This window comes from Lytechinus pictus, chromosome 1 (assembly GCF_037042905.1).
Source record: "Lytechinus pictus isolate F3 Inbred chromosome 1, Lp3.0, whole genome shotgun sequence".
Lineage (NCBI taxonomy): Eukaryota > Metazoa > Echinodermata > Echinoidea > Temnopleuroida > Toxopneustidae > Lytechinus > Lytechinus pictus.
Window position 1 is genome coordinate 12659893 of NC_087245.1, and position 11487 is coordinate 12671379.

General features: G+C 33.1%; 1 protein-coding gene across 2 annotated transcripts in view; it reads left to right on the top strand.

The window, feature by feature from the left end:
* Window positions 1-11487, top strand: part of LOC129257606 (guanylate kinase-like) — a 17165-nt gene continuing 5678 nt past the window's right edge. The window contains exons 1-6 of one of the 2 annotated variants that reach the window (XM_064096284.1): window positions 1-972; window positions 1987-2028; window positions 3890-3986; window positions 6008-6146; window positions 7838-7922; window positions 10499-10611. In XM_064096284.1, the coding sequence (XP_063952354.1) occupies window positions 855-972; window positions 1987-2028; window positions 3890-3986; window positions 6008-6146; window positions 7838-7922; window positions 10499-10611 (594 nt within the window). In that variant the 5' untranslated portion in view covers window positions 1-854. The remainder of the gene's footprint in view (window positions 973-1986; window positions 2029-3889; window positions 3987-6007; window positions 6147-7837; window positions 7923-10498; window positions 10612-11487) is intronic. The other variant, XM_054895978.2, reaches the window with a different exon arrangement.

The following is an 11487-nucleotide window of genomic DNA, read 5'->3' on the forward strand; positions in this document are numbered from 1 at the left end:
GATTGTTGAGGAAGGGGAATCTGATGAGCATCTGGTCAAAGTGGAATGGGACAGAGGACAGTTGAGAGAGGAATATAACAGGACATGGTGTAAAATGTTATGTAGATTACAATGTATTTGGAATCACATGGATTGTTTTGATACAAAAATGTTACACCTTTTTAAAATACTGATAAACTCCCGAGTTCATTTGACCTTTCATGAGTGTAAATGACCTAAAGGTGACCTTTGCATGTGTTTTATTTTTTATAACCTTAGTAAAGTGTACATTCCATTTTCCATAAGCTTTAATTTTATACCAAACAGAATGTTTATTCCGTACACTAGATAAGAGCTAAGTCATAATTATGACATCAATAAAAAAAATGAACAAGGGAGCCCAGGTGGCACCCATCGTATTCTTGAAGTAGACACCCTATACTACAACTTTCAGCAAAAAAATTGCATACATACCCAACTTGACGGTCATGTTGTGGTTCTACTTGACTACTAACATCCATGGAAGCTCTGCCTCAGAAAAAAAGTTAAGCCTGTTATTCTGCCTAAAATTAAGCTACATCTAGACCAATACCCTATATTTATGTTCTCACACTAATGAATAAAAAAGAAAGTATTCATCATGTTCCTGTGACCTCACACAATGAATGACCAATACCCAGCAATTTTCGCAATTAAATACTGTCTATTCGATGTGCATGCATAACAACCACTTTTGTTGGTAATGGTAATGGACTCCTGGCATAGCAAACCTATGAAAAGTTGAAAACTTGAAAGTTTGTGATACTGTTAATACTAAATCATGTTTTACATTTAAATTTCTCACTCTCCTTCAATCTTGTTCAGGTTTGACTATAATGGCTGAATACATTCCAAGACCGTGTGTTTTCTGTGGACCTTCAGGATCTGGTAAAAGCACATTGATTAAACAGCTGATGGATGAACACAAAGATACATTTGGCTTCTCTGTCAGTCGTAAGTAATGAAGGATTTTGTTATTGAAAGTGATGTTCCACTAGTTGGAAAAATAAATATTACTTCTAAAGTCTTCTATTGTGAGCTTTTAAGTTGTTTCCTCAATGATTTGGGAAATTTTTCACAGATAAATGGTTCATTGCAAAAGATTGCACTTCAAATGCCTTCACATTATGTAGTCCCAAACCCCCAAAACATTCAAGTCTACCTTTTCTTTTGTGCAACCTACTGTATATATTAATTTCTGTGTGCAATGCATATTGGTGGAATTGAGTCATATATCCAATACCCTTTTGGTGATTCATTATAGGAGAATGAAATCCTTGAAATCAGTTGAATTCATGCGACACTTCTCAAAGAAACAGATTAATGAAAGTTCGAGGAAGAGTGAATGAATTATTAAAGCATTTGAATGTTGAGATTAATAATGCAATGTAGATCCACCCATTGACAATGGCACAGAAGTGTACGAAGGTTGTTCTGGAATTGTTTTCAAATCAAGTCTGTGACCTGGTCTGTGCAAGGAGTTGGCAAATAGAAGAATGAATGAGAGGAAACAATTGAAGGTCAAATTCATTGCCTGTTTTTCAGAATTTCAATTATGTAAATTACTTTGTCTAGAATTCCTATATAGTATGCCACCTAAATGTACCTCACTACCCCAGATTACAAATATATGCAATAAATTCAGTTGTGAAAATACAATACTTATAGTACCTTGTACAGTTGTATGTACATTGCAAGCTGCCATTCCTTACTTTAGACAAAGAGAATTCCTCTCTGATATACGCAGTTATTGGATAAATTGACCGGCATAGTACAGTAAAATAAGAAGAAAAAAAACACACCCCCACAAGTACCAAAACAACTAATTAAAATAAAACATAACAATACAAAACACCCTATATACTAATTCAGACAAGCAAAGAAAGTTTGAATCAAATAAAAATTGTTGCAGATGAATTTGTCAGAAGCAATTGTTACTTTGATATTTTGTTGTATGTTTTGGTTTAGATACGACAAGGAATCCAAGACCTGGGGAACAGGATGGAGTTCGTGAGTCAAACATTTTCCTAGATTTTTTTTTATGCAGTGTACATGTAGTAGTATAACTGTACATACAGTGTAGTGGATGAAGGCATGCTGAACAGAATGTGTGTGGCAGATTTTTATTTCTTTAATTTTAATCTGATGGTCATGACCTTTAAAGGTCAAGTCCACCCCAGAAAAATGTTGATTTGAATACATAGAGAAAAATCAAACAACCATTATGCTGAAAATTTAATCAAAATCTGATGTAAAATAAGAAAGTTATGACATTTTAAAATTTTGCTTTATATTTTTCACAAAACAGAGACATGCAAATGAGACAGTCAATGATGTCCCTCACTCACTATTTCTTTTGTTTTTTATCGTTTGAATTTTAAAATATTTCATTTTTTACAGATTTGACAATAAGGACCAACTTGATTGAAACACATAGTATTTAACAATGCTAATTGCACATGTTCAGGGAGGAATTAATCATTGTTTCACACGACAACAGAGAAAAAATTGGAATATTTCATATTATAAAATACAAAAGAAATAGTGAGTGAGTGATGTCATCAGTCTCCTCATTTGCATACCGACAAGGATGTGAATATAACTGTTTTTGTGAAATTAAGCGAAGTTTTAAAATGTCATAACATTCTTATTTTACATCCGATTTTGATGAAATTTTCAGCGTTATGCTTGTTGGATTTTTTTCTTTTTATTTGAATCAACTTTTTGTTAGGGTGGACTTGTCCTTTAACTTTCCTTGATGATGGTGAGGGAGAAAATGAGGAAGTACATGTCTGTATACTATCAGAACTACATGTACATGAATAGAGTCTGTTTCATGAAGTAACACATGACTGAATGACTATGATTTGAACATGATCCTGTGCTAAATGAGATACCTTAAATTTTCTATTTTAACACTGGGACTGAATTACATGTATACAACCCTTACAGACTCTTTTTATACAAAATTAATGTACTTAACAATAACAACATGCTTGTTGGCAACAAGAATTGTAGAGTATCTGTAGCTGATGGGAACAGGATTGAGAATCATCCCACAAGAACTTCTTCTTGTTTTATTTTTTGTCATGCTTTGATGACCAGCTCTATAAAGAGACACTTATTGATGAAAAGCTGTATAAAGAGACACATAATAAAGATTGATTTATTATAACGTTTGGTAAGTAGTTCACCACAGGCTTACAAACAAAAAATGCAAAAAAAAATTATACCAGGAATAGGGAAGTAAGATAAAGTCACCCCATTTTGTGTATTTCGGCATACCATATTATTCATAGTCATAGTTCAATGCATGCATGTAATTAAGCTCAGTGTTGGTTCTCTATTGTAATCAAATATACTACAATGTGTGTAGCTGGGAGTGGAGGTGTAATATACTTTCTTTATTCAGTTGAAGCCACCTTGAATAATCTCATTTTGATATTATTATGTGAAAATCACAAGGATGAAGTTTGAGGCATGAACCAGGGCGAATCTATTGAACCATTCTAAAGAAATTGAATTATGAAGTATTCTGAAGTTAAGAAATTTGAACTTTTCATATTTAGTGTGACACACTATAAAGTCCAGTTTTTTTAATAGTTTAGTCTTAGAATCCTTTTCATAATACTGTGTGGACTGTGGAATGATTATCATGTACCGGTACCGTTAAGTTCATTGATCTTATTTTTTCGCAGAATGTTTCTTGTACATATACATGTACATGTATGTACAGTTTACTTGCCAGCTTATTTTGTTCAATACTGGACATAAAACATTCTTTTTTGTATCAGATGTCTCCTGTATTGAAATAAAACCACAGACTTGCTTTGCATAATTTCTTGTTTATATTCATTGTATAAATTTTCAGATTATCATTATACAACTCGAGAGAAGATGGAATTGGCCATTGCAAATGGAGAATTTCTAGAGCATGCACAGTTTTCAGGCAATATGTATGGTACAAGGTGAGGTCCTACATGTACTTTTACATTGTAGTTTATGAAATTTCCAAAGAACTTCATTTTGAGTCTAATATGGCATTGCATGAATTAAATTTTACTTCAAAGTGATTAAAAATGGATTTGCTATAGCCTATAGGCCTAATTGTTTCAATGCTGAAAGTGTTTTTGTGATCAGTAAAGACTTTTTATTAATAGTCCTATTATATTAATAAAGTTGATCTGAATTATCTCCATTTGCAATTTTTGTCATCAAGAATGCATTTTTGATTTCCATTTTAATTTAGGAATGGTTTAATATGAATGTTTGGAAGTAAACTTATTCTCTGGATATACTGTACATGTATCACATACAATAAGCAACATTGAAAAATGGAAATGTTTTTTCTTACTTTCCAGTGCAATTCACACAGTCCATTGTTAACTTTGTATCAAATAACACCACATTCCATTAATACACGTCCCTGAACCAGTATCTAATGTATCGCACAAAGTTTGACTCTGAGAATGTAATTTGATTTCTCCATCTGAAGGTGTCTCATGGGCAATGTAATTTCTGATCAATTTCTGTTTCCATAGCAACTTGCAATATAGTGCCTCTAATGAGATTACTTTCTCTTCCATAGTCAGTGGGTATTATATAGGAAATTTAGAATGCTCTTGCAATAAAATGGTTGATAGTGATACATGAAGATATCAATCACCTTGAACATTTCTATATACAGTGTTTAAACCACCTCGAGTCAAATTTTAAATGCCGAACACTTCATTCTAGTAGGTTTTTCTCAGACCTTTACTTGACATCAGACCTTGTAGATGGGCCGAGGTTTTATTTTATTTTTTAAAGTACAGAACAAAGAATAGTCCAAGCATTAGTGAGTTACAATGGAATTTTCTTTGTGTCCCTAATCTACTGTTTGCGGACTCAAAGTATTTACATATTTGTATTGAGTCTGACTTGACCATTGTCATTCCTGGACATAAACAGTGCATTTTACTGTGCATAAAGCAGTATGTACCAAACAAGTGTTCCGTACAAAATGAATAAAAAATATGTTTGATTTTCGTTGATTAGATGTGGAGATTAAATATTCTTACTTTATACCTCATTCACATTTCTCCTACGGTTAGTCGAAAACAGCCATTTAACATTTTTTTGTACCAGCTACATATACATGTACATGTAGGTGGTTTGAATAAAAATGAATAAAATTGCTGTTTTCGACTAGCCGTAGGAGAAATGTGAATGAGGTATTACAGTCCAATATAATATTTTTTTCTGTTTCTTTTTATACCAATAATACCAATATATACACTTTGTTTTGAAGTTGAGCCCAGTAAGTCTTTTCACAGAACTTTGTAAACTGTGCATGAGCAGTAAGGTCATTTGAGATAAACCTTGTGGGTGGATTTCAAATTCACTGACATAAGGGGTGTTGCAAGAAAATATTTGCAATCAATTGCAAATATTCTGTTGCAATTTTACAACTGATGGATCAATTTTAGATGTAGCAAATCAGATTAAGCTTCTTGTTTCAATTAGCATATTAGCATCAATCACTAATTTGCAATTAACTATGAGACATATGATTGATTTAGAGACCCAAAATAAACTTGCAATTGATCGCAAGTTTCTTGCAACACCCCATAGACATATGTGATTTGATGATTATTCATGTATTCCTTTTAAAATATTCTTTCATCATGTTCGGAGTATTTGTTGAATAACTTGAATTGCCGTCATAACTTTTGAAAGTTTATGGATCTATTTCGTGAAACATGCACGAAGGGTAATCAGTTCACTGATTGTCTTGACAAGTCTTGATGATCAAGGTCAAAGGTAATTTAGGGTCAATGAACATAGTATTTTATTATATGAATGGTGTTTTTTGTGAATAGTTGTTGTTTTCAAAGTTAGCACTGCTGCTATTTTGAATCGCGTAATTAATGCAAGCAAGACTGCCAGAGGCATTCCACTTACTACAACATATTTAAGATTTTTAATACTGCTTGTGTTTCTTTTACAGTAAAAAGGCAGTTCAGGATGTGCTGGCAACCAAGAGGATCTGCATTCTAGATATTGATGTGCAAGGGGTGAAAAGTATTAAGGAAACAGACCTAAAACCAATCTATATCTTTGTCAAGCCACCAAGCATTGAGGTCTTGGTAAGCAGGGCCCTGTTGCATAAAAGTTACTATTATGGTAACTCTCCTGAAATCCTTGATTTTTATTGGCTGCTGTGCATTGTTACCATAGATTCCATTGGATGGCAAAGTTACCATAATATTAACTTTTATGCAATGGGGCCCAGATCCTTTATAATGATTAACAAACAGTGAATCGAAAAGGGGACGGATGGACACTTGGATGGATGATTTGATGATTTGATGGATGGGTAAAAGTTTTAATTGATCAATAGATTAATGGAGTTAATGAATGAGTAAATGAATGGATTAATAATGGAATGAAAGAATAAATGAATGGATGAATTAAATTAGTGAAAGGATAAATTGAATGATATATGAATCAGTGAAATACCAGTTTAAAAATCATGCTTGATTGAGTTAAGTTGTAATTGATATCATTTATAACTTACGAATTGATCCTAACTTATCTCTGTTTAATACTATGTAAAATGTTGTGTTTATGGCTGGATTGTTCAGAAATCATAGTCTCTATTTATAATAGCAAAGTGAAAGAAGATGGTTGAGCGTTTAAAGGGATCCTCAGGGCTGAAAATATTTATATCTAAATAAATAGAGTAAAATTCACAGATCAAAATGCTGAAAGTTTCAACAAAATCTGATCACAAATAGCAAAGTTATTGAATTTTAAAGTTTAACAACATTTTGTGAAAACAGTTACATGTATAAAGTATGCACGTTGTCATGAATATTCATTAGATGGGCTGATGATGTCACATCCCCACTTTCCTTTTTCTTTTGTTATTACATGAAATCATAGTTGTTTCATTTTCCATATATTTGTGAACGATATAATGTCTCCCTTGTAATGAAATAAGTTGCAGCAATGAATATTGAATGCACTTAATGTGGAGCGTTGTGGCCCAGTGGGTTAGTCTTCTGACTTTGAAACAGAGGGTCGTGGGTTCGAATCCAGCCATGGCGTAATTTCCTTTAGCAAGAAATTCATCCACATTGTGCTGCACTCAACCCAGGCGAGGTGAATGGGTACCTGGCAGGAATTTATTCCTTGAAATGCCACCGCGCTGTAAAAGGCTGCGAGGCTAAAGCCAGGGTAATAATATCCAAGTCCTTTGGAAGCGCATAGGAACGTTATGACATAATGTGATATGCGCTATACAAGAACTGCGTTATTATTATTATTATTAATCAGTTTTTATTCCAATATGTTTGGTTTTTAAAGGAAAAAAATTGAATAAACCTAATTTCATATAATAAGATACAAAAGAACAAGTGGGGATATGACATCATCATTTTGTTCATTGAATATTCATGAAGACATGCCTAGAACTGTTTCACCGGAATAATGCAAATCTTTAAAATGCCATAAATTCGCTATTTGTTATCAGATTTTGATGAAATTTCCAGCATTTTGCTCTGTGAATATTACTCTTTTTATTTCGATACAGCATCCCTTAAAAAAATATCTTCCTAAAGTACTTTGTTTTTTAGATAGGATCACCCTGAGGATCACAAGCACATTTTACCCATTCTGGGGCATTTATGGGATGCATGTAACTAACACTTTGTTAGGATAAAGAATGCAAGTTTTCAAAATTTCACTTGCCCGTCCTCTTGTTCAGGGTGTAACTCTCTTGTAAATATATCATTTAATTTTAAGTATTATTTCTTTCTTCCTTTCTTAATTTTAGGAGGAGAGGCTTAGAGGCAGAAAAACAGATTCCGAAGAAGCCATTCAAAAGAGATTAGCTACTGCAATAAAAGAATTGGAGTACAGTAAGTTTTTCTTTTAATAGTTCTATGGTTTTGATTTATTTCTTTATGCATTGGGTTTTTTATGGCAGAAATTTAGGAACTAAATGCATTTTCTGGCAGTGAAAGGAAATGGTAAATTTTTAAAAGACTTGGATCATTCATTTTCTACAAAGAAAATTGTATTCAAGAAAGAAATAAAGATGTTGCATTGCCAATTTAATGATTCTAGAAATAATTCTTATTCAAACATTCTCTTACTCTGATGAAGATGTATTAATGCAGTAAAATAGGCACAGTATGTGCATTTTAAAAACTATTTTCTCTGATGTATTTTTATGATATTTTAGATTTCAAGATATTTTTTGACCAAACCACACAATGTGGTCACTTTGTAGTTCAACTTGTTAAACCTGCTAAAGGTGCACATTAACAAAATGATATACAACTTGCTAATTGCATGTTTTAATGTGTCCTGATAATTCACTCAAAGAGATAAGATATGAGTGTTCCTTAAGAATGTCAGAATTTGATATTGCACTATATTAACAATGAAAGGGATTTATCTTGATGCATTTATATATATATGCATGTGTCACGTTGCCGCTGTAATACTTATATCACATTTACACTTTCATCATCTGAAGGTTTTTTGTCTCGCCTGCATAGCAGAGCGAGACTATAGGTGCCGCTTTTCCGACGGCGGCGGCGTCAACATCAAATCTTAACCTAAGGTTAAGTTTTTGAAATGACATCATAACTTAGAAAGTATATGGACCTAGTTCATCAAACTTGGACATAAGGTTAATCAAGTATTACTGAAAATCCTGCCTGAGTTTCAGGTCACATGACCAAGGTCAAAGGTCATTTAGGGTCAATGAACTTTGACCATGTTGGGAGAATTATTTTCAAAATCTTAACCGAAGGTTAAGTTTTTGAAATGACATTATAACTTAATGTGGACCTAGTTCATGTAACTTGGTCATAAGGTTAATCAAGTATTAGTGAACATCCTGCTCGAGTTTCAGGTCACGTGACCAAGGTCAAAGGTCATTTAGGGTCAATAAACTTTGGTCAAGTTGGGAGTATTTGTTGAATTACTATCATAACTTTGAAAATTTATGGATCTAGTTCATGAAACTTGGACATAAGGTTAATCAAGTATTAGCGAACATCATGTGCGAGTTTCAGGTCACATGACTATGGTCAATGGTCATTTAAGGTCAATGAACTTTGGCCGTGTTGGGGGTATTTGTTAAATTACCATCCTAACTCTGAAAGTTTACGGATTTAGTTCTTAAGACTTGGACATAAGAGTAATCAAGTATTACTGAACATCCTGTACGAGTTTCAGATCACATGACCATGGTCAAAGGTCATTAAAGGTCAATGAACTTTGGCCGTGTTGGGGGTATTTGTTAAATTACCATCCTACATGTAACTGAAAGTTTATGGATCTAGTTCATCAAACTTGGGATATAAGAGTAATCAAGTATCACTGAACATCCCCTGTGAGTTTCAGGTCACAAAACCAAGGTCAAAGGTCAGTTAAGGTCAATAAACTTAGGCCATGTTGGGGTAATTGTTGAATTGCCATCATAACTTTGAAAGTTTATAGATAGTCATAGAGTGAATGAAATGTGGACATGGATGTAGTTGACAAGTCTTAAGTCACCGTTCAAATGTCATTTATGGTCAATGAACGTGGTATTATGTCATTATATGAATGGTGTTTTTGTGAATGATTATTTTATAGTTTTTTTCAAAGTTAGCACTGCTGCTATATTAAATCGCGTAATGCAGGCGAGACTGCCAGAGGTGTTCCACTTGTTTAATTTAATATGCACTTTGCTTTCATCCCTCAGTGTGTGTATACTGTGGTGCATTCATCTAAATTATGCATGGCTATTCTTTTGCTCGTTTTATTCACTGTACTGTGTGAAGCCATACATATATATGATAATGCATTTTTAAGCATTTCAATCTTCACCATATTCCTATATCAAGAAAGGGATTTTTTCGAGTAATTAAAATCTGCAGGGGTTATTAAGAAGTAGTAATAGATACATTAGGTGCATTTTGTATCTAAACTTTAAAAGAAACGCAAGAACGCTGTAGAGAGTATTCGACTTAGTTGAAATTAGTATGTTCGAAAGAAAAAAAATACAATTTTTTTTTTAGATGAGTTATTATTTCTGTTGCATTAAAATATTTTTTTGTGGAGGGGGGGGGGGGGGTGTTCCAATCATAACATAAAGCCACCAGGGGTATTATTTGATTATTTTCAATTAGAAATGCAGCGGGTGTATCAGAACAAAATTCTATTGTAAGGAGCTATTTCTCACATGTTCATTCAAAATTTCCTTTTGAATTGAACCAAATGGAAATTGACTGTATTAGGTATATCTGAAAAATAAAAGAAAAGGTTCTGGTGGAATACTGCAGTCTTGATCTACCTTTTCAGTCATTCAGTTGTATATTTTATATAAGAAAGACAATTTAAAATGCCACTATTGATATTTTTAGGCTTTTTGCCTTAATACAAGGATCTGGTTATTTTGACATGATTATGTGATTTGGTTTGTCTTACATGCTTACAGTTGACAAGCAAGAGCCTGCTGAAGGGAGTATATATTTCATCGTGAATGATATATTTGAAAGAGCATACTCTCAACTTAGTCTAATCTTACAAGATGAGATAAACAGACTCAAGGCAGGATAAAAAAATTCTATGTTTATTTTGAAATTTGAAACGTCTTTCAAATATTCAATTGCATTAACCTTTGTTAATTTAATTGTCAATGGCATATCATGAATGGTTTATTTGACTGGGTTGAGGTAACTAATTCAAACTGATGATTCTTGTTTTAATTTTTCATGGTTATCAGAGATAAACAGTCAATGTTATTAACAAATACATTTTACATCTAGATTTTTATTAGTATATTATTTGAAATAGTTGGTGAATAACTGGTGAATTGGTATAGTTACAGGTAACTACTAAAAGTTGCTGATTGTTGTGTTTAATCTTCATGTTTGAGATAACATCAGTAGTGCACAAACTTTTTTTTTCAAGATTATTGCTTTTACAAAATTTGCATCATGGGTCATCTGCACATAAAAGGAAACCTTATTTTTAACCTAACATTAAACCCTACACTTACCCTTACTCTAATCACATTATTCAAAACCCAACCACAACTCTTACTGTTGGTCCCTTTACTCCAGAGAAAAGGTAGAGCAAAATCAAAGCAAAGATTGGGTTTCCTACCAGGTCCCTTGAACATGAAAGATACAATTGATTATTACACACAACTTTCAGTCTATGGAATACTATGAACGAAAAAGATATAGTCAATCTGAAATACATGTATTGATTGTATCACTGTTTCGGGGGCCTGTAGGTAAATTGATACAAACCCACCTCTCTCTTCATCATGGCTTGTGTTTTTGTGTTCACTAAACACCTTTTGAGTTGATGACTAACTTTCCTCTGCTTACATGTATACTGAGAAAAAATACATGGGGGGGGGGGGGGGGGGGGGGGGAGGTGCGCCTCATCCTCAAAGTGTAAAATGGCATGGGTAGT